This window comes from Pagrus pagrus (assembly GCF_965226575.1).
Source record: "Pagrus pagrus genome assembly, chromosome: 9".
Lineage (NCBI taxonomy): Eukaryota > Metazoa > Chordata > Actinopteri > Spariformes > Sparidae > Pagrus > Pagrus pagrus.
The window spans coordinates 16899570-16926749 of NC_140193.1; the positions used below are offsets into that span (position 1 = coordinate 16899570).

Here is a 27180-nt window from a genome sequence, read left to right on the forward strand (position 1 = left end):
GAAACAAGACATCAACAAGTGTGTTTTTACTGCAGGTTTCTCCATAGGTTTCTCTTTGAGACAATAAGGTCTTTGTGTGTAGTTTTCTATTCAAGCACATATGGTTTGCAGTCAACTGGCCCTACACAGTACATTTACATTTATACAATGCTTTGCTGAATCCCATCATGACAGAAAGCATCAGTCTCTTTCAAATCATTGTCATCGTATGTAAGGCAGAAACACACGTCACTATGCACTAGATATAACCATATCCATCTCAACAAAGGATGGACATGCAGTAACATTTAAACAGAGAAATATCAGATGCTTAACCTACAATAAGGTGCATGCTGTGCCATACACTTTAATAACTATTACCTGCAATGTGTTATATGCAGTAACTGTGTTAATGACTGTTTTAACCTTTGTTTAACAGCTGATCAGAGCCAGGCTCTTGTTTCAGGAACACCCTGTTCACATTCACACCTGGAGGCTGCCCAGTACAATCTGCTGGCTGCTGAGCAGCTCCACTGAAACACTTTGGAGTTCAAGGCCTTGTTGGAAGGGCAGCTCCAGGAAGAGCAAGGTTGCTCTTTCACTGTCAGGACTTTACAATCCCAAGCCCACTTCGCTGACATTCGTGCTACAACTTTATGATCTAGATTGCAATCTTTTTCCAGATTTTTACATTCCCTGTAAACTATAGCAAGACTTCAAATTGCCCATGAATTTCTCCAGTTACACCATCAAAACATAATAATGCATGAAAGATAGTTGTTTTTTGGCACAAGCTCCTCATCTGCCATGCTGTTAGCCATAACTTATGCTATATTGTTTACAGTGCGACATCCAGGGAAGAGCCACATGAAGTAATTCTTCCAATCAGCATAGCCATCTAGTTGGCTACATCACTCTATTGGTTCGATCACATAGTGCTGATCTGCTATTTAATGAGGTTTTGTGAAGTTTGGAAACACAAGTAAGAGGACATTAAATGCAGCGATCTCTAGGACTCACCTGTTAAATTAGACTGTGGACGCCTTCAAGATCACTCACAATCTTAAACTAGAGACTGACCATGTTCACAATCTGACCCCCAGTAGCCATTGCAACATGATCACATGAGATGAGGCCTATCTTTGAACTCAGCATTCATTTTTATCTCAACTACACACCTGTAGTTTAATGATTGCATCAACTGACTTACACTGACTTGCACAGTTATGACACTATCACGTGACAAAATCTGTACATAGGCAGACAGACAACAAGAGTATTGGTGGACCGATATGGCTTTTTCAGGGCTGATACCGATTGCAAATGTTGGAAATCAAGGAGACTGCTTACTTGCAGTAACAATGAAAATCTTTGTGTCAAAATTTAGAACAACCAGTGATGAAAAAAGTACAATTTACTCAAGAACTGCTCTTACTGTAAGTACATTTTGAGTTACTTTACTTGAGTATTTCCTTTTCCGCTACTTAATGCTTCCGCTCCATTACATATATTTGATAAATGTTGTTACTTGTTGTTTTGGGTGGGACATTGTGTGAGAGGATGTTGCATCAGAGCTAAAGTAACACATGACACAGTTTATTTTATCAGCAATCTGACAGAAAAATCCCCAATCCCAATAATCGGAAAATGCTGAATTCAGCCTGATGTCGGCCAAGCCGATAATTAGTCTTTTCCCAAACAAGAGTGGCAACTGCACTAGGGTGGACAGGGTTACAGAGATCTGCAACCTAAAACAAATGTGAGCCAGGGGTTTAAGTTGGGGGCCAATGGCCCATTCCCACTTCCTACCTCCCTAATTCCTGCCCCCTTGCTCAGACAACATTGATGTTCAAACCCGACCTTCATTGCGATGTCAACTACAAACCTGTACATTTTCGTGACTGCATCTTGCACAGTCTGTCCACAGACAGACAAACAGACAGACAGATATATAACCAGCTAGCAAAATGCTCAACATCACATCTGTGTTAGTTCCTGCTACAAGAGTTGTCACCAGGACCACATTTTCCCATGATGACAAACACACAGACTCACAAAGTGAAAGCATTACCAGCTGATGCTGTGGGGGTGGTAATCATCAGATTATCCAGCCCTACCTTGGGGTGTCTCGATGTCTTGATATGGTGGATGGAGACTGGATTCTGTTGTTTAGGCTGGATAGCTAAGAGGAGCCATACACGTCTGTATTTGTGATCTTATTTCTTGGGTAGAACTAGACTACAGAAAGGTTCCTTGTAAAGAAAACCCCATGTGACCACTGTTGTGTGGTCTGTTTGCTTGTACCAGTTGTTCTGAATAAAAACATTTCTTTTATGACAACCAACTCTAGGGGTGTTTTTCTTACCCCAAATAATAAGTGAACTCTGAATGCATTTACATTCATCAGCGATATACTACATTTTCTCTATTTAAAATTTATGGACACTGAAAGCAGATGATAATGTTTATTTTTGTTAATCTAGGGATTCAAATGCTTAAAAATTCAAGTTTGTTTATCACATTAAGGCAAAAATCCTGTAAGTGTAATATTCTTGAATATCAGTCCTGCTCACTGATTTTTAGCCTAAAACAACCAGAGACCATAGCTCACCAGTGAACACATTTAAGTCTAAACCCAATCTGATAAAAGACATAGCTCACAGTGACAATAATGTAATCGATAAGGATCACATTACAAGTGTTGTGTTGCATGTTTTACTCTGAAAACTGAAAACATGCACAGCCAGTGAAGCCCTCGGCTAAACCTGCAACCTCAGTCAGAGTTTAAGACGTAAGGTCATTTTTAGAGCCTGGGTTGAGTTTCAAGTTGGAACAGAGATAGCTCTGGAAACACAAGCGCCACATGAACTGGCAACAGAAAGGCCATGCTCATGGGTGTAAGCCAAGCCTCGGATAGAGAGAGCATGAGATAAACAGAGAAGGAGTGTGGGAGGAGACCTTCACACCAAGTGTTTTCAGGGCTACAATTCATTGCACTCTGCCGAATTAATGTTTTAAGTGAAAATATTAATTCCGAGCAATTTATTGCCACATTACTCCGTCACATGATTGTGTATCCATTCACCCTCACAGTAGGCCTCAAGTAGTTCTTAATCAAATTATACAGGCAGTCAGAATGAGCTTCCAGTAATTAACTCTTCCACCTGAATATGCATTAGAAATTACACAGCCCTCTTATAGTCGAGTCAAGAGATGTGGAGGGACCATAAGACGACTTGTACCTCAAACAGGAACAAGTTTACACTCCAAACACGACCTGTGAGGGTAAACAAACCTACACACTGACGCCTGGGAGCTGTTCTTTTAAAGGGTTTTCGGACAGGGCGTGAAGAAAAACGACAGGTCACATATGCACGGTGAAGTCAAAGCGAAGGGGGGATCCTCTGTTGAAGCAGATCCAAAATTAGTCAAAGCATTTGTGTGACCTTTATTGAACTATGCATCCCAGCGGACAGCACAGAGAAACTACTCACTGACTGCAACACGTTAGTAGACTTGTATCACACACTTTCTGTATGTGCTGCAAATGTTTTTGCATCCATGAGTCTTACCTTTAGAAAAATATTCTTCAAGTCATGGGGGTCGGCTCTTTTTGTCGCTTGCACCTGCAAAAACAAAAAGTCACATCATCACAGTGCTGCCTACACTTGATGCTAATGAGGAGACTGTGCAAAAGCAGTTAGCCAGTGAAAGTGAAGTTCAGTCTGTCACTGTTTATCTCTGATTTTAACGCAGTCGGCTCAGCAGGATCGATCACACAGACTGTAACAACAACTACAACACCATGCATGTCAAAGTACTGCCTTCACACTACTAAGTAATACACCCGCTCCTAATATACATGCAACAGAGGAAAGAAATTACAGTTGTCTGTGCGAGGCCGGCAGAGATGCGCCTATGCAAAGATGCAGAGATAAACGAAAGGGGGGCTCCGCTGCGTTAAAGACACGAGCTTTAAACCCACGAGTCCGCACAGACATGCTGTCCTCCGTATCCGACGCGCCCGTGGCCGCTTAACTGCCTTTAAAATTAATATCTGATAAGAAATATTGACGGAGTCACCTTGACCGCCATGCTGGGTGTGACGTCAGCTGCAGTGGACTAGCGCAGGCGCTGGGCATCGGGATGACAGCGAGCATGACAGGAGAGCCAGCCGAGGTCTGAGACGGAGCACGCAAATGTATATTTAGATAAGTGTCGTGCTCCTTCTGTCTGCGGGGCGGTGTGTCCGCCCGAGGAGCCGCGGACACAGAGGGATGCTCCGGACAGAGAAGCTACAGCAGAGGGGAGTTTCCTGTCTGATCGGGTCAAACGAGGACACGGTTCAGTGTGTGTGCAGACACTCAGCAGCAAAAAGTCCAGTAGACTGCAGCTGACAGGAGGGATGTTATGGTGAAAGAAAACAGTGCATTTTAAAGGTGCACTATGTAGTTTTGGGGAGGAAATTTTAATCAGAGGAGAAGGATCTTCACCGACTGATGTTTACGCCCATGTCTGTTGTTTGGTTGGTTGGTTTCTCAGCAGGATTACAAAAAAAGAACAACACATTGCCACGAAACTTGATTGGAGGATGGGTGTCTGCCCAGAATAGACCCCTTTCTGTGCAGATCTGGATAAAAGGGACCAAGGCTATGACCTATTAGTAGTTTATAACTGTGCTGTTTATTGATGAATCCAAGGTGCTGTCTCTGGTCCTGAAGTAGCAGAAGGATATGTAATTCTACATTTTTCTCTCAGTCCAGCCCTTCTGTCAGTTTTCTCTTAAATCTATGATATTCTCTATACAATATATTATAAATATTCAATTCTATATTACAGTATACGCCTTCATGTGATAATGTTGCAATACCTTCATGATCAAAGTGAAAACATGTAGTCGTGGAAGAGCATCATATAGGATCATAGAGACACGCTGCTGCCTGTATTAGTTCTATAATATAATATTTCTATGATCAGAGAAGCCACCAGGAGACATGACTACAGATATAGCTTTTACTATAGGGTTAGGGGTTATGATTAGGGTTAGGTGCACCCACTGACTCATCCCCCTAATAAAAAATCACAAATCACCTACTGAATAAAAATACAGATGTATTATGATGTACTTAGAGTAAGCTACCAAAAGCAAAATGTACTTTTCACTTAAAAAATGTCACTTTACAACATTGGTAACAGTCTAACACTTAAGACACAAGGATACCAAACATCTAACGCTGCAAAACCTACTATATCCCCACCCACCATAGCATAAGCTCACATGTGAAATTGGTGTGATTTTTCTTTCTCTGTGTCACTCCTCTCATCACACAATATCACATTCATCTGACGGACATATTTTGTCCACAACAACTCTTCCCTTCTTACACAAAAAGCAATTTGGTGTCCTGCTCAAGGAGTTTTCACGGATCAAACCACCATGATAAATGGCCAAACCGCTATACCACCTGAGTTGCTTACCTACATGAAACACGTACATGCCACGGATAGCCAATTCAGACACTCCTGAATTTTTTAGAAAATTACAATCAGAGGATTTACTGTACCAAAACTGTTTTAACACCACAACATTGTACTTCCTACCTCTATTGTGGGATCTTTTCATTCCCTGCATTTGCAGAAAAAAGTCTGAACGACTGTAGTTTGTAGTTCAGAGATCAAGCAGCATGTATTGCCTCCATGCAGACACAATTTGTTGCCTAAGGATCGTAAAAGGTATGGTATTGTTCGGGAAAGGGATAATCTAGTGCTGACAGTGTAGCAGAGCTAAAATTACAGTGGCTTAAACATGACTGGGTAGGTCATTCATTGGTGCACCTGGAGGACAGAATAGCTGAGGCTGGGATGATAGCACAGCATTACCCAGGCTCAGAGGGATGTTCACACTTGCACTTTCCCCCAGAGAGTCAATTTCAGTTTTTTTTTATTCTCTCTAACTCATCCAAATTAGGTGGGATTGTATCCAAAATGCTGTTCTTTACCCCACATTTGTATAACAATAATAAGATGCTCGTGTGCTATGGTATGAGTTCCTCTCCTAATCAGTAGCGATTTTAGGGTGCCATCCCCCTTGCTGGCAAAATGAGCAAAATCCATCCCCCTTGTTAACCTGTCATCCCCCTAGTAGCAGCTTTATCTGACTGAGGTTTGTGCATAGCTGTGCTAATTATGCTGCGTGACGCTGTCCAGTAGACTCTGGATTTGTGCTGCTGAAAATACACTCCCTGAAAAAGCCACCTCTGTAACAAAATATTTTAGGGGAGACATGACTACAGATAGTAGTGTCAAATTGGAACTGAGTGGGACATTTTAGTAAAAAATAAACAAATGAAATTCGGTCAGAGCAAAATTGTAACAGATTTTTTCATTAGCAATGCTGGTTGTTTAACAATTAACACAGCAACTCCCATCTTAATGATCTTACACCACTTATATATTTTCTTATGTTTTGATTAAGACACCCCTAGTGGTAGAAATTACATACTGTGCATTTAATATTTTGGGGTCTTGGACTTTTGATCAGACAAAACAAGTCAATTGAAGACATAAGAGCCTAACTGATACTGGATTTTGAAGTCAAACTGATATTTGAGAGTTTAAAAAATCCTATAATGATCTTTCTGCTAAAAGAGGTCGATTTGTTTATTTTAGGTAACAACATATAGTTTTTTTGGATCATGATTTGGCAGTTTTAGTCCTCCATACGAAGCAATGCCTTTTAGTTAAAAATAAGCATGACTTTTTCTTAATTTTAAAGGGGCACTATGTAGTTTTGGAGAAGATATTCAAACTAAGAATTAAAAAATTGACAATATTAATGAGGTAATAATACAAACTCAGAAATATTTTATTTTTTCCATAACTGAATAAACAAGCTGTTCTCAGAGGAAAATAAGGTCCCCAGAACAAAGTTTGAAGCTAGAAAGGTGGCAGGGTCTGCCACATATTAACAAAGTCAAACAGTATGAAACTGTGTTGTCCTTTAAGGTCAGTTTGTTTATTCATTCATGAAAACAATGAGTGTTGTTTTTTTTTTCTTCCAAAAACTACATAGTGCACTTTTAAAGAATACAACAACAAGCTAAGCTAAGCTACTCGAAATACATACGTTTGTTAGCTGTTAATTGATATAGCATTAATTGCTAATTGCAGGCTAAATATAGCTACCTCATTCCAGCTTGAAGATCCGTTGTTCTGCAGCATTGAACTAACCTTCCTGTATATTCAGTAATTCTTTGTTCAAAGGTGCCGTTTTTATTCACAAAACGCAGTTAATATGTTGTTACATTCGCATTTTAGGTTGAAATTTACAGGCTGTGTTGTCATTTTACGCCGGAGACGTTAAAAAAAACTACTTCCTGTTACTACACGTCACGAACCCGGAAGTCATCCTGATTCCGCGGGTCTTTTGGGACAACACAGATCCTCACAGCACAGTGTGCAGAAATGGCGGGTAAGTGACCAAACGGTTTCATGTTTACCTCCATTGTCGTCGTTTTAATGCTTGTACCCCGTTGAACGGACGTCGGTCCTGTTTTTATCCCGCTGGAGTTGCAGGTTGACTCGTGACCTGTTCAAAACATAGCGAGCTAAGCTAACGTTGCATTGCAAGTGACAGGGGCCTGCCTGCTAGTTAGCATGCTACCAGGCTGTCATAGCATACATTGTGTTTGTGTGTTTGTGTAACGAATGTATGGGTCGATGCGGGCGTATTGTGCCCGGTTTAATGCCTTTTCTAGCAAAATGAAACTGTGTTATCAACAGATGTAAACCCAGTTGTTAGAAATGCCTGACTTTAACTTACATTTTGAGCACATTAAGAGTCCACCTTGTTGAATATATTCGCCTGCAAGACAGACATACCTCCTTTTAAGTGGTCACAATGGTTGTTCATCTTCATAGAGGAGCTTAAATTGTCAGAACGGGATCTATACTTTAGCATCAGGTTGTTGCAGGGACTGATAAGGCTGATGTGCACCTCATCAAAAATCACGCAATTTATGACCATATGTCAATAAATAGTCACCATAGGAGTGCAAAGATGAGGCAAGTGTAACTACAAGTTGAGGTTAAGGGGCACTGTGTTTGGTCAACAAGGGCTTCTTTTGTTCTCTGGTATGTTTCTGTAATATAGGAGTGGTTGTTGAAAACATCAGGCATGAGATTATCTTAATCTTCTCTATCAAAGCCATCTCTGATGAACACTTGTCATGAAGTGTCAACTGTGACTTCATCACTGTGTTTAATTCATACCAGCATCTAAATACAGTTATATTTTCTGATCCTGCTGTGTCAGAGTGATATCCGGCTAGCAAAGATTTCTGATGACTCAAGCTGCTCCTTAAGTGATCATTGGAAAGCAATAACTTTGATTTACAAGATACCTGCACCACCGTTATTGTGCAGCAAAAAGAAGCCGGTCAGTTGAACTCTTCAGATGAAATAGAGAAGTAAAAAATTGGCCTTTTGATTCAAAAAACATTTTAAAAAAAACCTTTGTTTGATTTGTGTGTTCCTCAGGAGTCAATACCATGGAGAAGAAACTGGCTGAATACAAGTGCGACACCAATGAAGCTATATCCTTGAAGCTGGGTATGTTTATTTTTTGCTTTATTGTATATGTCTTGTAAATTAATATGATAATATCTTGTGGAGTTAACTTTTAATTTCTCATTTAAATTGTCTTAACCTCTTCATCTTTTCCTCTCAGTTCGCTTCCCAGAGGATGTTGATGATGATGGCACTACGTTCCACCCTGAGTACAGCCACCAGCTCTTTGGAGATGAGTGAGTATTTTTTGGTCATTACCTCTCCCTAATGATACAGAAACTATCACATAGTTTTTACTATGCAAAGAAGGAAATTATTAGTAACTTGCTCTGCATATTTTTGGGCACTGTGGCCTCACTTTACAATCATCCTAGTATTGTATTCACACATGCAAGCTGCCAGGTACAACCAGTGTATTTATTGGACTTTTCGCAGACCCTCAGGAGCGATATGGATAGTGTGCTTTCACCATGGGCATAACGGTGGTGAAAAGAGTCCTGTGGCCCTTCATACTTAAACTAAAATGTTTCTACAGTGACGGTATATTTTCAGTTTACAATTATGTTAAAGATATGATACAGAACTCAAAATCTGATACACTCACAATACTGAATACAAAGTTTGACTGAAAATGAATATTGAGAATTTATTCCACCTTCCTTGGGCATAAAGTGGGAAATGGACATAAGTAAATTGTGTGTGAGATTCTGAAGACAGATCTATAAAACTGTTTGTAACTGTAGCATAGATTCGAACTAATTTGCAAATGGAAACTAACAATAGCAGATTTGCTACAAGCTGAGGCATCTACTTGCACAACCTGAGCGAAAAAAAATTGTACTCAGATATTATCAAATGTGAGCAGGAAAGTGACATCTGATCATAAGTGGTTACAAACACCAGACATCTAACAGAGGTTCAATCAACCAATAAGCCCAGAGTGCAGACTCCTTCACTGGACATATATTGTCATTATCAGGACAAACATCAACTATTGCAGGTGAAAAGGCAAATACTATAGGATGATGTATAAACTGGTTAAAGGGCTTTTTTTTGTGGTGAATGTCATCACTAAGCAGGCTCATGGGCCAAAATTCTTGATTAAAAATCATGGCAGTTAACTGAACAGTTCAAAATTTTGAGTAATATGCTACTTTGTTTTGCATCTGTGAGTGAGATGAGAAGAGCTGTAGTTAGGATGTGGTTAGCGTAGCTTAGTTAAGGACTGGAAGTGAAGGGAAACAGCTGGCCCAGCTCAGTTTGAAGTCAAAGAATACACCTACCTGCACCTCTTTAAAAAAATCTGGTGAAATCTGCACAAAAACAATGTAAGAATGACAGGTTTTTGGAGGGGTACGTGCTGTAACTACAACTTGACATGCAACAATCTGTCCGTCCATCAAGTGCAACGTGACTGACTCTATCATAGGTTGCCAGAAAGGGTCGTACCAAACCTGGAAGCTTGACTGTGACAAGAATAACATTGTGGACATTTCATCCAGTTAGCTTTTGTTTCATTTTGCAATAATGTGAGCGCACTGAAGAGCTATACATGAAACAAATGTCCTTTAATCATTACCTAGGTGAGCTGTGTTTTCCTGTACTTGGCATTGATTTGTTTTGACTAGCATGCATCTGATATCGACCTGATGTCAAGTCCTCTTTCTCACCTTCTTGGATTATAATTGAGTATAAAGTATATGAAGTTTTGTGAGTTTTTTCAACTGACTCATTATAAAGTCCTCAGACCAAATGTCAATTAAACATCCTCCTCTCCCCATGTGCTACCACAGCCCATTTTCTTTCGTAGATTTTTTCTTTTTCCATTTCTGCCAACAGCCTAAACGACCTTCATGTAACTTGTTTCGAAAGGCCAAAACATCCAATGTTTCACACTGGAAACAAACTAAATCATGGTTCAGTTTGATTCAGACTGATGCAACTGGACCAGGCTTTGACTCTCTGATCCAGACTTAGGTCCAGGGAGGTTTCGCACCCGTAATTTGGGTTCTTCTCAGACTAATTAGTACAAAAGTCTGGACCAAACAAGGGAAGAACTAAAGGTCTTAAGGTGCTGCACAGTTATAGGTTCAGATGTTGTTCGCCAAGAAGTAGTTCCACTTTATGAATCCCTTTGAAACAACAACGTCTACATTTCTGTTGAGTTGCACGTTTAAAGTTGGGTGGTGTTTTTTTATGACGTTGAACAGAGAGGGTTAGCTGAGTCCTCCTCCTTCTCTTTTTGTGCTATATGCTAAGCTAGGCCAATGATGTCCTCACTTCACCTCTGTATCTCACACTGCGACATGAGATTGTTTGCTTTCCAAAAGTTGAACGTACCACATGTCACATTGCCAGACCAAATGTGAACTGGTTTGGTTAAGTCAGTGTTTTTTATTCAGTAATTTTGTAGATCCCTGCCAACACTACATATTTTCTGTTTTCACTCATATTTCACTCTTGTGTCAGTCATCTTCTGATGACTTATTTAGCTGTTATATTTTCTCAAATCAATGTGTCTTGCATGTCATTTCAGCCTCACAAAAGCTGTTGAGAGTCACAGTATTACTCTAATATGATGCATCAATGCATTGGTATTGAACCTGAGCAGGACTACATTATAGGCACTGACACCTGTGTCTGGCTTACAGTAGCATGTCGTTATGCTCTAAATTGCATTTCCAAATTAGTCAAAACTACGATTGGTTATTTTTGCACTTGCTGCAATCAGCTGAAAGGGAACTCAGTAATTGGGGCATTAATTATTTCAGCAAGCGTAATTGCTAGTAAAGCTCAATCACACAGTTGCATAATGATGAAATCTATTTTGCCATAAACTGCCTGTGATGTGGTGGTTAAAGAAACAATGCAACACAGCGAAACAATTAGTCAGACCTACAGTGAGTATGTTTACGATATGAGTTTATGCTATACTGCCTGCTACTTAAAACAGCTGTTCATTGTTTTCTGTTTGAAGTTTGCTGTCCTACTTAAATTATATGTAACTTTGTTGTTATTTTTAATGATCCCAACCACTTTTTTGTCTGCAGTGAGGTCGCTTTTGGATACAAAGGTCTTCAGATACAGCTCTTCTACACTGCTGGAAACCTGAGCACCCTCCTCAAAGTGAAATACTCCTCAAAAGTCACTGAGGTGTTTGATTGTGTGGAGGTAGGACACATGTTTCTTTACTCTTTTCATTTAGAAGTTCCAGCATACTGAAATGTGACTGGTGTTGTGGCTGGATCACTGCTCGCTTTACACATTTCATTATTGTAATGATGATGAGTAACCATGCTTATTCTCAGTATAAACAAACTATACCTTATGCACCAGGAGTTTTGATCACCAGTGTGATCAAAACACCTTGCCTCCTGCGGAAATATGTTTTAACGCAAAGCTGCTCCATCATACTTTAAAGTGGGGGATTATGAAAAAGAGGAATTTTCTCTTCTTAAGGTGGATTTTTGTAAATAGGGTCGTATTTTAAGTGCTGCTGAATAATGAAGCTGGTACGTCTTTGTGAGGTGATGATTTTTGCATTTTCTTAGCTTAGCCTTCTCAGTATAGCTAGCCAGCTAACTTGTTGACTAACAAGTTTCAAGCTTCTGTGGCTGAACACAGGTAAGTTACGGACATGTGGTGCTGAGAAAACAACACCTTTAAAACCAGCACGGGGATGTATGTTGGACGCTCGAGTTGATCTGACTCTCCTTTACTGGTGACAGGAAACCGTTTTCTCTGCTGGGTGAGTTCAGTTGGTCAGCATGATAGTGGGAAACGGCTACAGTGGTGTGCAAATGAGTGGCAACTCAGAGGGGACGCACTACATCACCCCACACCCAACCCTACCTGGAGACACCCATTTCGGGGACGTGTTCTTTGCCTCCAACTCTCTTACCTGTACTCTCTACAAATCAGCGCACAAACAGCTCAGACCACTTGTTTCTTGTGTCACTTCTCACGTTTGTTTTCATTATGAAACGTAGTTTGGAGACCAGGCAGACCTATTGGGAAATCCTCCTGGTGAGATATATTGTATTGTGTTGTGTAGCATGGACCGTACAGCGATCTGGCGACTTGGAAAGTCATGTATTGTGAGCAATAAAGTTCTCTCTGTTGCCTGTTTATTAGGTAAAGGTGTCCACAGTGTCAGTAGACCTTATGTCAAATAAAAGCAAAAACCTCAAAAGTACGGTCTCCTTTGGATTTAGGCCTAGCTAGAGGAAGTACCAGCAAACTGTGATCAGGGGACCTTAAAGACCTGGTGGTGGCAGACAATACAGAGCCCTATAAGTGATGACAAAAACTTAAAATTGGGTTCTGTATTTGATGGGGAGCCAGTGGAGAGGATCACAATCTGTATCACATGGGACATTTTGTACGATCTGGTCAACAGTTTAGCAGCAGCATTTTCGACCACTTGTAAGCAATCCAGGGAAGATTTGCTGAGGCAAGCAATAATGTTACAATAGTCAAGACGGGATGATAAAAGCATCCATTAACATATACATCTCCGCTTGAGACACAATGTTTCAGCTGTAAAAAAAACACGAGCGATTCAGCAACTTGACATGTTGGTCCAGAGTCGGTGCTGGTCCACACCTTGGTTTCTAATGGATTTAACCTCCGTGGCAAGAGACCCAAGACCATCCATTACCTTTGTGACAAGATTAGGAGGGGCAAAAACAATCCAGCACATTGGTAATCTGAAGGAAAAAAAGACATTTGATGTTGTTTTTTGTTTTTTGTGTGTAAAAAATGTTTGGATACCCACTGTCACATGTAATTAGTGTTTTTGGAAAACTAACAGCAGGCGGCAGCAAAAGTGAAAATGGAACAGGACTTTTACAAATTGAAACGTACGACAATAGGCGCCTTTTTTAATAACCTGAAGTTTAGTAAATCAAACTGTAACTTTGACAGACAAATGGGCAGCTTTACTGACTGCAATTACATATTCTTTAAGGGGAGTACATGGACCTATTGTAGGCTTTTGTGGGCAGTTTTTCTGGTACCATAATGTTGTTTCTTCACTTACTGAAGAAACTCTGAGCCTCTCTGGGTGGTGACATTATCCTGTGAGAGATCTCCCGTTTTGTTAGACTAAATCTAAGCCCACCATGGCCCCCTGTGCCAGTACACTAATCCTACTCCTCCCTGTCGGAAGAGAAGGGTTTTAAAAGGGTTTGTACGTGGGGTCTAACATGAGGAATTGATTTTTTTCAGAGGTTTGTGTGATTGAATCAGCAGGAGGAGTAATGTGACACGGTTGGGTATCTTGTTCATATATTTCCAGGAGGGAGTTGTTGCTCAAGTCATCAACAATCAAAATCGCTGGTACTGAATATTTGTGAACTGATCTTGAAAAGGTTTCAGCTTTTAATGTGGCAACCCTTTTAATGTAACGATTAATGCATTCTTTGCTTGTATCGCTCAGCTAATAACAATTAGACTTTATGTTTTCTGAGAGTAGCACTGCTCAGTGTGTAAAACTTTCTGCTTTTTAATTGCCAGACATGAGAATTTACATATCAACAGCCAGTATTTGGACAAAAACGGACAGTAAAGTGAAATGCTTGTCCTGGTCGCTCCTACTAAGAGACTCCACAAAAGGCCTCGGGCAGCTTTGAATATTTCCTGAAGCTTTCAATGCAGCAAACACGTTTAAGCGAATACATGAATTAGCCAGGGCCCCTATTGAGGTCAGATGATTCAACTCTGGGGACATCTGTCTTGTCTGGAAACAGCAGGGACTCCCCTACTGGACAATGTGGCCTTCAACTGGTGGCAGTGGTATTACAAGGTCCGTAATGAATGTCATTTATTTTTTTACATTCAAGCTTCTATTATGGTTTTCAAATGAAGCTTCAAATGCCTGTCATATTTTATGACGTCATCACCCTAAAAAACGGTAAATAAAAAAATCCTCAAACAAAATCTTTAATGTCTAAGTGATTCATCTGATTAAAGGAGTTTGTATTATTTTTGGTAAATCAACTTTCTGTTTACAATTATTTCATAGTGTGTTGAGAAATAAAGTTAAAAAGTATTATTGGGTGCAACTAAATGAAAAAGTTTGCTTGGATCTTGATCTTGAAAAATCAGGTGTATTTAGGTGGCTCGTATTTACGAGTGAGTACAATTGGATGTGGATCCTAGGTCTGGTGATCTTTAAATTATGGTTAAGCAGTTATGGGTGGTTTAAAATTTAGGGTGATACAGGGATATATTTATGGTTGATTAAATTAAAGGAGACTGTTGGGCCTTGGTGGAGGTATGCGATCTACTGAGTGCCATTCCAGTTTGCTAATGTGGTTATATAAATGCAATATTTGGTGCTGTTAGTTTGCTGCTAGACCGCCCCATTAATACAGGTGCATACCTCCCTTTGAGCTGGAGAGCAAACAGGTTTTGAACGCAGTCAAAATGTTGTTTTTGAAAGACTTGATGCCAAAAAATACAGATTGAAGCAGAATATTTTGTTAACTAAATATGTGTTGTGAAATTTGGACAGGATTACAACTTTGAAGCTTTGAACTGTTTGGTGTAGTTGTAGGTTTTACTTCTAAAATCACCAGGTTTTGGTGTTCCTGTGGCTGCACTCAAATCATAAATAGCCTGGTGGGACAGCGATCCAATGGTGCCACATCACTTTCATCTCCGGTAACTCCAAAAAAAAAGAAGCCATGGCAACAAATTCTCAGTGTTTGAACCTAAAGAGAGCCATTAGACTTTTTTGGGAACATAGTTTGACGCTGATATTCAAACTGAAATGTGATGGCTGGCTTCGTGTCTACGTGCGGCACTACTTAATGTTCAGCGTTGACCCCTGAGTGTTCACCTTGTTAAGGGTTTGAGTGCAGCTGGTGTAGAGGTAGAGAGCGAGGGGAGCAGCAGAGTTCAGGCTGCATCTGAAGAGTGTTTGTCTCTGAGTGCACGCGGACGGTCGGGGTGCGGTGCAGCTGGTGACAGCCGAGGGGAGGCAGAGATGGAGAGTTTATGCAGCTGCCACGTTGATGGAAGACTCATCGAAAATCACCTTCTCCCCTTTAAATCAGCCAAAAACAGAGTGCTGCTGGACTTGTGTCAGAAAACACTGATTTTGGTGCCAAAGCTTTTGTGCTCCTGGGCTGGCAACTCGTGGTAGTTAAACGCAATTATTTCTGTTGCGTTCATAATCCATGTGAATGTGTAAATATGCTTTAACTGTAAAAATTTAATAAATGATTATAGGCAGAGAAAATGACTGCAGATTGTTGAATGTGGGATGGTCTTTAGAGTAGATTAAAGAGATGAAATAAAACCAACACAACAAATTAGATAGTTTGTACTCCCTTTGAGCTTATTGTTAGAAATCAAAGACATTAACAAAATGCTCTAAAGGAACATTGTTAAGTTATATTCATGCCAAACTAAGGCATCTATTCTGGAAGGCTGTGCAATTTAGCGTCTAGTATGTAGGAGAGTGCCCGGGACAAAGGGACTTGTTTGTCCATGGCCTTTTAAGTATGGTCCTTGTTCCTTAGAAATGTGGCTGAACAATTACAATGGTTAAGAGGCATTCAGCTGCAGGTGCATTACTTCCAGTTAGATATTAGCTGATGTCTGAAAGGGTGGGGAATTAGCAGTATGTTGTATTAGCCTTTTGTAGTGCATTTTGCTCAGACCGTCTTCATTTCCCAGTTTTCAATGCTGAGCAGCAAGGGTCTCTTTGCTGAAATAATGCCCATCACACATGTAAATGGTGTGAAAGGGCTGCTTAGCGAAGTGTTCTCATGTCAATCCTTGTGGAAATGGATACAATGCAAACATTACAGCTGAACTAACCACAGGTTGCACTGAGTAAAAAGTCCAAGGGTAGGGGCCCTTTGTGTCCGAGGCTCTTTGGAAATGCAGGGGCAAATTCATTTGACTGGGTTCACTTGGCAGGATTAGAGGAGAGGCCTCTATTATGGATGCCCAAAGGTTTGTTAAGTTGAGATCAATTCATAAGATTTTATTTCCCAGTGAGAAGCAGAAATGCGTTTTATTGTGGCAACTTCATCACATATTCATGGTTTAACATAAGTAGTAAATGTACTGATTTAAGTGGTCTTTTCAGCGGGGAAGGGGGGGGGGGGTGCCACTGTGGTCTCTGCTCAGCTGACAGTTTTAATTGCCTAATGGTTTTCTTTTCATGCGCACAACACATGTATGCTTCCAGTTTTATTTTATAGGATATGTCTTTGTACTTTTTTGCAGCTTGCCAACATCTCTATAGCATGTTTTCGTCAACATATTTTTAAGTATATCATTAGAAAAGGCAAAATTTACTTTTCTTTTATTTAAGTTTTTACTTTGCTTAAAGTAATAATCTCGAAGATTTTCATGTAAACAAATATCTGTTAAGTCACTATCTATTGCCGAATGAGGTAACACAATGATTATTGAGCCTATGGCCCACTGATGAAAGCCCTTGCATTTGCTGTAATACTCTCGGTGTCTGTGGCGAACTTTCCCGGAAAATATCACAAGCGGCGCACAGTTAGTGACGCATTCATCCAGCAGTGGTTGGTCGGTCAGAGAGAGTAAGTGGTTTGCATGCGACAAAACAGTTGTGTTTGTCCTAATCTCTGCTAGCATTGAGAGTAAACGGTTAAAGTTACTGTTAACGGTCATGGCTGAACAAACAAAGAAAAGAACGATAACAGCGGGCGATGAAGCAAATCCAAAGCAATTCACGTTAAGAAGAAGGCAAACAGTCTTAAAAGGAAAGCGACCATCAGCGAGGAAGTATGTATATAATGTTACTTCTGTAGCACCATTCTTATTCAGTAAATAGTAACTGTTATAATTACTGTCTCAGAAGACAACATTCCCTTTTCACCTTCATGTGATGTTATTATGGAGGCGAGGCAAAGCTGCCAACTGACTGACGTCACACAGGCGACACTGGATCTCTGGGAAGCAGTGAGGTCCAAAAATACAACTGCAATTGGTGCTTCCGGAAATCTTTGAGATTGCCGCTTTAAGTTGGTTAGAATTGAAAAGAAAAGAAAATAATTGAGATACTTAATGCTAGATGGAAGCAACTTTTCCTTAAGAAAGAGCAATATATCGTATGGCAAGAAGAAGCAATATATCGTATGCCCGCTGGCACAAAAAACTGACATTTTTATTAAAACATTCAGGCACTCCAACTTGTGTCCTTTCTTTAAACATTTTAACTCCATAACTGCCCCGTATTCTGGCAGTTTGGCCTTTTGCCAGTTTATGGCTATTTTATGGGGACGCACAATATGTATTTTTTCAGCCGATAACTGATAATTACCTGCTTCTCATTGCCGAGATAACAGATAATTTCACATTTTTGTATGTTGTAAAGAAGTTCCTAACCTGTAGTTTAGTCACACCTGATGGGAAGAAAAGATGTAGTGAGCAAAGATAGATGATTTAATATTCCACAGCTGTGATAATATTTGTTTTGTTAAATTTCGCAGACTTTTTCCCTCCTCTCCGAACCCTTGTGGAGCATATGTTACAAATTGCAAAAATGTTGTCCCCCTCTAATGTTGAGAACATCCACACTGTTAACAGCATGTTTGGTTCTCTGGTCTACACTGCACAGCTGCGCAGGTGCAGCAGTTCGACAACCTGTGCACGACTACAGCGTGCAGCGTTTGTTCTTCTCGTTTGTGTTGACAGATTGCAAACCAACTTTAAAGGTGTATGAGAGTCCATGAAAGCAATTTGGCTTCATATTATCACTTCCATTTATCCGCTATAACTTCACCAATACTGATATATACCTGGTTATATAAATTTCCCAGAATTGAACCAATAGAATATTCAAAATTGAGCCGATATTCATCGAGCTCTTTCCGCTGTCCACGTTTTCCTGGATATTCCCATAAGATTCCCATTCCCAAATGAATCCTCACATTCCCTTGTGTGAATCCCACAGCAACTGATTTTGTTTCTTCTTCTTTTAAGTTTATTGGTAATACCAGTACCTCCAACTTCTAGGCTTTGTGTGGCCTAATTTATTCACTACAAACCAGTTGATGCAAACGCACCAAGTTGACATTTTCTTTTCAGTCCTTTTTTTGTGACTTTTAAGGTTTGCTTCAAATTTACTTGACAATTAAATGGAAACACAACTTATGAACATACAATCTGCTTTTAAAAACAAAAACAGAAAGTATACTTTGGAAGTTACGTTTATCAACAAATGCCTAACTAGTCACATTTCTAAACTTACAAACATCCTGATCTGTTTATTGCGTTGCTAAATTCATGCACATTGTGTTTTCCCAGCCTGACGATGTCGAAGGGAAGATCCGGGAAATCGTCCCTGCTGGGTTCACCTGCAACACTGATGACTTCATCTCACTGCTGGAGAAGGAGGCCAATTTCAAGCCCTTCGGCACCCTGCTTCACACATACACAGTCCACAGCGAGGAGGCGGGAGAGCTCACATACCAGATTCACAAGGTACAAAACTTCACTCACTGCTTCTCCAAAGCAATCCCAGAAGATGTTAGTGTTAGATTTGAACTTTTTGGAGTTGTTCGTTACGTTTGAATGGCAGGGACAAGACTTAACTCTAAACGACATTGGACGTTTGTTTTTATCGTATTCGCCCTCAGGCTGATATCACCTGCCCAGGATTCCAAGAGTACCACGAGCGCCTGCAGACCTTCCTCATGTGGTTCATAGAGACTGCCAGTTTCATCGACGCAGATGATGATCGTTGGGACTTCTTTCTTGTGTGAGTGCCCTCCTTAATTGACATCATACACCCACCCCGCACACCCTCCCTCTACGCCCACTCCTACCCTAAAGCCTTTATTGTGTCATTGAAAAACAAAGCCCCCCTTTGTGGCGCTTGTGACCAATTACCAGGCCAGTTTGATTATATTTCCCCCCGTAGGAGAATTGTTGATCAGGCAAGAGCTTCCTTTGTGCCAAAAGCCCTTTTCAAATTTTTTAGGGGCAAGAGCTGAATTGAATACTGTTGTCTTTTGAAACACTGAACAATGTCTTAACAGTAAAAAGAGCCTCTGCCAGTGTTTTCTTTACCCTGGCAACTATTAATGCTGACAATGGGGAAAATGGACTGAAGTGATTTTGAGGAGCTCAGTCCCTCCTCCAACCCCTTCTCTTCCTCTAAGTTGCAGTACTCCAATTAAGTGCATAATGTATTCAGGTTGTAGCAGGTGTACCAATCGGGGCCTGGCTGCATTAACATGCTGACGTCGGGGGAGGGGGGGGAGGCAGAAGGGTGGGCACGAGAGCCGAGAGGCTAAAATGGACACTGCATGGGAGTGTGCCTGTAATTGACCTGTTTGCCTTTGTGTTTTATCTGCAGATTTGAAAAGTACAATAAAGATGGGGAGACTCTCTACGCAACTGTTGGCTACATGACAGTTTATAATTACTACGTGTATCCAGACAAAACCCGACCACGTGTAAGGTAATTGCTGGGGCAGCACGTGCCTTCCCATTCTTTTGTATGAAAAAGGAGTGGAAAATTATACATTTCTTTATCCTCTTCCCAAAGAGCCCAAATTACTGGCTTATATAGCCAACCATTCAACCAGATTTTGTTTCATTACCAAACCAGGGTGATTTGTATCTGAAAACAACTTTTTAGATAAGATTTGATTTGATTTGTTGCATTGATGGATCAGGATAACAATCCATTATTTCCTGCTTTGGATCAAAGAATTTCTGTTCCTGCTCAGACGCCACATAAATGTGTTTTGTGACTAAACCTCAACAAACCTGTTTCCTCATCGGCTCTATGTCTGTGTCCATGTCTGCCCTTTTTTTACCAAACAGCCAAATGCTGATTCTGCCTCCGTTCCAAGGAGAGGGGCATGGAGCTCAGCTTCTGGAGGCCGTGCACAGATTTTACTGCAGCCTGCCCAAGGTGCAAGACATCACGGGTGAGAATCAGTGTTTTTCTTTTAACATAATTTACTGTGTTGGAGAAGGATTAGCATTTTAATCTGAGATCAACATGTCAGTCACAAACAGTTTTAATGATTTTCTTGGTGGATCCAGGGGGTGAGTTAATTTAGAGGGCTTGCATGTGTACCAGAACGTGCTGAGGCTCTTTTGAAACTAGTTGGAGTGAAATAGTTGCTTTGCATGGAGACAGAGGATGAATGCTAAAGAGGCATTCCAGCCTTTTATCCTTTGAGAGAGGAGTCCTTTTCACGGCAGAACGTTCCTGCCAGCAGTTTGTCTGGCCTTGAGTGATACTTCATCTTTGTTGTTTATAAGTAACTTCTTAAAAAGATTTGAAATATGTCCTCCAAACATACCTGCACACACACTGACCATGTATTAAATCAACCCTGTTACCTCAATTCACTTGTATAATGTGATTTGTCATCAGCTGAAGACCCCTCTGAAAACTACGTGAAGCTGAGAGACTACGTACTGGTCAAGCTTTGTCAAGGCCTGCCATCCTTCGCTGCAGAGAAGCTGCACCTGGGCTTCTCAGAGGACATGGTCAAAGAAGCACAAGACAAGTTGAAAATAAACAAGGTGCAGTATGAGACTGCAACTAACGATTATTCTGTTCTTTGTTCGATAAAAAGTTTTGTTTAGAGACAAGTACGACAAGGTGATTTCTTCATATACTGTGTTTTGATTGGTCATCAGTCCAAACCCTCTCAAATATTATTTTTGTAAGCAGCAAATCCTCACATTTAAGAAGTTGGAGCCAGATTATGTTTCAAATATTAAACAAAAAATCCATTGATCGACACGTCCTTTAAGAACTTTACCCCTATCTTTATGCTTCATAGTATGGCTGTGTGTAAAGCTAGCTGGCCTTAAGTGCTACAAATTAAAGACTTTAATGTTGTGCAACATCTCTAGCAGATCAGGGCCTTTGCTAGTCATTTCACTTGCCAATAGCTGAATGAGGGAAAAAAATGGGTAAACGTCACATAAATTAACTATCTAGACAGAAAAACACTTCACTTAAGACTAGTCCACATATAATCTAAGCGCAGCAAAAAGTCTTTGAAAAGTTGGATGTGAATCGAATGTGACAGTGTTTGTAATTCACAAGCAGTCCCTCAATGCACCATGTAGTCAGTTGACAGAAGCAGGCAGCTTACAGTCCAACAAAACTCAAGTATAAGAGACGAGAGGGTAGTTCAGTTTAAGGAGAAAATGTAGGAGGCTGTGTCCACACTAGGGTTTGAATCCGTCCTGTGGCCCTTTGCTGTATCTCTTTCCCCCCCTTTCCTGTCAACTGTCAGGCTGTCATTATCACAATAAAGACGCAAAAATCCCCATAAAATAAATTTATTTATAAATCAGAAAAAAAAATTATTTTCTCAGTTTTTGGCTTTTTTAGAGACATGACTGAAGGTAAACTGTAAGATAGTTTTCGCATCTCAGGTTATCATCCCCTTTTCTCCAGTTATTTTCAGTGCTCCAAACATTGCAGGCATTCATTATTCCCATTTTTAGCAATCCAGTTTCCTCCTTTGCCCTAAATACTGTTTGATTCCTTGTTGGTTCATGTAGCAAGTTATCACACTGAGAAATCTGTGACGTAAAACTTGGTGGCATTTCTTGAGAAAACTTTGCTTCTTTGAACAGATAACTAGAGGCCTGATTTATTATCAGCCCTTCTTATCACTATTGTGCTCGAAGTGTGTTCTGTTCCTGATGAGGCACACTGGTGTTTTGTACATTTAGAAAATGTTTTTGTTTTTTTTCTCACAGAAACATGCAAGGCGAGTGTACGAAATCTTGCGTCTGAGAGCAACAGACATGAGTGATGAAGACAAAGCAAGAGAGTACCGTCTGGAGGTGAAGAAGAGGCTATTTGGACCATACAGGGTGAGGTTTTAAACATCACAGCTCCATAGTAGTGTGGAGAAGGTCGTGGAGAAGGTCATGCAGACATTCAGTTGATGATTTCCTGATTTATTCAGAAATAAGTCTGTCAACTTGTCTCATGTTGCTGTCAAACATGAATCCAGTGTGCAGTCTTCTACCTTTTGTTAGCGTCGCATTACAACTGTTCAGTGTAGGAAGCAAAGTGGCCCATGTTCAACACACTCTTGATCGGCTTACAGCTCCGTATTGTCACTGTTTATTATGTTACCTTTTAAACAGCAGAAAAATTGATCTTCAATCCCGTGAAAATTGATAGATTACTCGTGCCGTATTGTTGCAGCCACAATAGGGCGCACCAGGCGTCTGTGGTTCTGCTGCCGCCCGAGCTTTTTTCTATTCAGACACATGTCATTAGTCGGGATTTGCATTTCTTTGGGCGAAATAAATTTCATGAAAGTGTGTTTGAAGCACTTTGTCAAAAAGCTGCTACTATTCAGAGTTCTGTAGCTCTACTGTTGTAGCGTTTTTTGAACCTCACCAGCAAAACAGTGCAATTTTATAAAATCATTTTTGTTATTTTCTCATGTTTTTCTAGAAAACTTTCATTTGAGTTTCAGAGATTTAGTGTAACAGACTTAAGCCTGGTGAACAGAATATCATTAGCTTCTCTGATTCAGTTTCACCAGACTCGTTGGAGTAGATCTGTGGGCACCAGCGTGACACCCTACATCCTGTTTGCTTTAGACATTTTATGTTTGAGCTGCTCACTGAAACTTTGCATACCAGCCATTACAGAATTTTCTGTCAGTAGTGTAACCACATGTCTCAAAAAAGGCAGAAACTGACATGGAAAAGACCTATGTGGTGAAGCAGGAAGTAGGAATTTCTTGGGAGAGTGGCAAGGAAAGATCTGGTGGCCAGATGCAGAGCGGTTTTCCTTCCCTGAGGAGGTTTAACGTGTAGAAGCTGCTGCTCTGTGAATGTGAGGGAAAATTATACATTTCTGCTCTTACCCCCAATCCCCCAGTGACCATGTCTGCATGCATGTGAGTGTTGGATTTTTCAAGAAGCAGATTGCATGAGACTAGGTGAACGTGTACTTCATCACTCCAAGTCCAGAACCTTTCAGATTTCATTGCAGATGTTTATATCGCCGACCAATGAGCCATGATTTATGAAGGGTATATAAATTGAAACCAATGCCTCAATTAATTAAAACAGTTATTATTGCTTTAAAGATAAGTGATAAGCCATTAATAACATTTGGTTTATATCCTTATGTTGCATAACAGATCTTGTCTTTTGTAATTAGCTCATTATTTCATCATGCAGAAAGATCCCTTAATGGACATCTTAACCACCAAGAGAGTAGCACGTGGACCAAAACAGTTTTACTAGAGGATAAGGCCGATGATATTGTGTTTCTCTTATTCTCAACGAATCCAATGAAAAATACCAAAACAAACGTTAATTGCTGTTACGAGCAATTTGTGAGCCACACTGTTGCACAGGTTGAAATATTCCTTTAAGATGAACATGTTGTCTACCTTCAGTCAGTCCTGCATTCCTCTCCCACATAGTAACATACTATTCCCCACATAATCCACTGTTCACTCCTTAAAAACTCGTTAAAAAGTGTTAAAAGTGCCTTGTTGGTTTTTCCCTCCGCAACATTGTCTTTGGAGGAAAAATGTACTAACAGGAATGTGTTTAATATATGTTGTCAAATCAGCAGTACTTTTATTCAAATTTCTAGTGGGCATTTATGAAAAACTAAACCTCAGACTTGATTAATTATTGTAACGTAAGAACACTTTATTAGAGATGAACTCACTGTCTAATAGTCAAGTCTGCAGTTAAAAGTAAACAGGTGCTTGGTATCTTGTAAGTCCATGAAAGCTGAACACTTATGTTATACAATAAATAACATAATTAACCAATTACAGACATTAAAGGTGTAATATGTGAGAATTTCAGCTTAAATCATTAAAGAATTAACACATTTGGACTGGACTGTGAATACATTAACAGTTTTGACGTCTATGTACTGTGTTGCAGAGATATCTTTTGAAGCCGAGTAAACTTAGCTTTAGCAGGTTTACTGTATGCCTTTGGAGGAAATGACCAATGACCTCACCTGTGTGTATTTGTGCTGTTAATGTTGTGCAGAAGAACCAGAGGGAGCTGGCGAAGATGAGGAAGTGCCTGCGGCCGGAGGAGCTGGTGTCCCACATGGGTCAGATGGACACTCAGACGCAGCACGAGGAGCTGGAGAAGAGCTATCAGGTTGTTGTGGAAGACTACAGGAGAATCATTGAGAGGATCGCGTCACAGGCCTGATGAGACTCTGAGATGCTGCTGGCCTAGAGCCCACCCTCTCAACATGCAGGTGGTCTGTCCTGTCTGTACAAAGCCCACATCACCACAGACTTCAGCTGCGACCAAGAAGAAACTCTCCTGATGTGACAAAATCACTGTTTTAATTAAAGAGTGTTACAGAATTATTGTGGCTGAGACAGTGGTGGAGAAAGTCCTGTCTGTTCCCCAGCTGATGTTGATACAGTAGAGGAGAATGGTGCAGCTGGAGGGTGAAGCTTCCTGTTTTTCCTCATGTGTTCAATCACATTGTGTGAGATTAACTGATGTGTAATATTTCACAGGTGATAGGAGGTTCACTACCCTGCAGAAAACCCTGCTTCTTCTCCATCGTAGACATTTTTTTAAGATCTTTTGTCAAAACAGTTCTAAATGTGTGTTTTGAAACACTTCATACTGAAAATAAAAAATGGTTTTGTATATTGCTCAAATGGTGTCATTCTTATTGTGGAGAAGTAAACAAACTGAGCAGTTCAGTGTCTTTGTTGCCAATTCTTAACAACTAAAAATACAAACTTGTATGTAATTTGGACACAATACTCAAACAAACAAGAACAGAAAAAAGTAATGTTGATGGCGCTAGATGAAAGGTCGAGGGTTCAAAGTTTTTACAGTTCATCCTCAGGAAACCATTATGTCCTTACCAAATGATATGGGAATCCATCCAACCTTTAAGATATTTCAATACAAACAAAAATGTCTACCTTGTGATGGTGCAGTAGGAAAAGTTGGGGGATCGTTAGAGTCAGAGGGATTCATCCTGAGGGCGACACGAACATGTGCACCAACTTTTACATAAAATCCCTGTAACCAGGGAACCATTGAACAAAATGTGGTGCTATTCATCAAGATAGATGCTGAAATGCTTCACTGAATAAATGAAAGCTTTGGTCTGCTGGTGGTGCTGGAGGGAAAGTCTGGAGATCACCTAAAAATGATGAGTTATCCTTTGAGGAACATGAATGTACAAAATTTCATTGTGATTCATGGAACAGTTGAAGCAAAAAATGAGCAACGTGCCACCCTCTAGAAAACATTAGAAAAAAATAGCTAAATAAATGCAACAAGACCGAAGAAGCCATCATCTTTCAATTCCTTGCATTAAGATTCCTCTTCCTCATCAAAGCCTGGCACCTTCATTACTCACAATGCAACTCGCACGCCAACAGTTTGGTTTGGATTTTATGTAATGTCCTTGGGTTTGGGCAGAGATTCAGCTGTGTTACCTGTATGTATGTATATATGTATGTATGTGTGTGTGTATAACTTGAGCTGGTCCTGTATATTAGCAGATGACAGAAGTGACAAACTCTTTTCACATAACTGCAGTGGTCAATATGGCCAGATTTATTGTGATTTTCATCTTTTTTAGTGCCTTTTGCGTGCCGAGGCGGCAGCCATGTTGGTGTTGGTGACGCGATGAGCGAGACATAGTTCACTGAGTGGTTAAACTCAAAACTAGATGATTTTAATACTTTATTTATGACTGCTACTTGGAAAATGTATCTTCTAAACTGACAAAGATCATATGTGTGATTCATAACACAAATCATGCGGGATCAAAAAATAATTGATCTCTCCGTTTACTACCATTCAACGTTGGATTCCACCAAAAGGGGCGTGGCCTCAGTGCGCAATGAGCCAGGAAGAGGCGTGGCTTCAGCGCGCAATGAGTCCGGAAGAGGCGTGGCTTCGGAACTAGCAGTGGTTAATGTAGTTAGCAGAGATGAGGAGTGGGCCACAGAGGTCAGGTAAGCTCACAACTGTAGACTGCACACCAACAGATTTTTTGTACTCGTAGTCTTCGCACAGTTTGTACTAGAATCACAGAAGTCTTTACACTAGTCCTAACTATCTTATTTTCTAAAGAAGCAGTCTCTGTCATGAGTTTGAGCCAGTCTGTACGCTCTGGTCTGTGTGGTCAATGCAGCCTGACTGCTCCAGTAAAATCTGTTAATGTTATCCCAAATGATATTTCAGTGTACCCTAGTGACATGAGACTTCCATTCCCTTATAGACACATTTATGGGGATTCAGGTTGTTGAAAACATAGTTTTTAAGCACTTCTTACCCAAAATGGTGGCATATCGGGACAACCATAGAAGATAAGAGATGTCCTTTTTATGTTTCTGGCATTTATTTTCTTAGTTTATGACAATTTAAACATTGAGGGGTGCAAAATTAATATATTTTTTAGATTTTGTTAGTATTTATCTAACTTTTTGCATTCTTTGTAACATACTATGGCTCTTCCTTGAAATCACTATCTAAATATCATTTTAATCTTAGACTTTCACATAGTCCAGTGTGAGTATTAAGGAACAATTTTTGTTTAATATTGATGCGGATTGCAAGTCATTCTAAACTGTAATTATTTTTAAATAACCCCTCTATCAATTAAAC

At 40.2% G+C, this 27180-nt stretch overlaps 2 protein-coding genes across 3 annotated transcripts in view; one reads left to right on the forward strand and one right to left on the reverse strand.

The window, feature by feature from the left end:
- The window catches only part of LOC311262492 (electrogenic aspartate/glutamate antiporter SLC25A12, mitochondrial-like), a 30197-nt gene extending 22891 nt beyond the window's left edge, over positions 1-7306 (reverse strand). Inside the window, exons 1-2 of one of the 2 annotated variants that reach the window (XM_084361908.1) lie at positions 7165-7306; positions 3552-3605 (exon numbers count right to left, since the gene is read on the reverse strand). In XM_084361908.1, the coding sequence (XP_084218034.1) occupies positions 3552-3605; positions 7165-7200 (90 nt within the window). In that variant the 5' untranslated portion in view covers positions 7201-7306. Of the gene's footprint in view, positions 1-3551; positions 3606-4062; positions 4222-7164 lie in introns of those variants that run through there. The other variant, XM_084361909.1, reaches the window with a different exon arrangement.
- A 57-nt stretch (positions 7307-7363) lies between these two features.
- On the forward strand, positions 7364-25202 carry hat1 (histone acetyltransferase 1). Its single transcript, XM_084361913.1, has 11 exons — positions 7364-7450; positions 8518-8589; positions 8708-8783; positions 11598-11718; positions 18847-19023; positions 19179-19300; positions 19901-20005; positions 20374-20480; positions 20936-21087; positions 22285-22401; positions 24571-25202. Exons 1-11 carry the CDS (start codon positions 7444-7446, stop codon positions 24739-24741), a joined length of 1227 nt encoding a protein of 408 aa, XP_084218039.1. The 5' UTR covers positions 7364-7443; the 3' UTR covers positions 24742-25202.
- The last annotated feature ends 1978 nt before the right edge of the window (positions 25203-27180 follow it).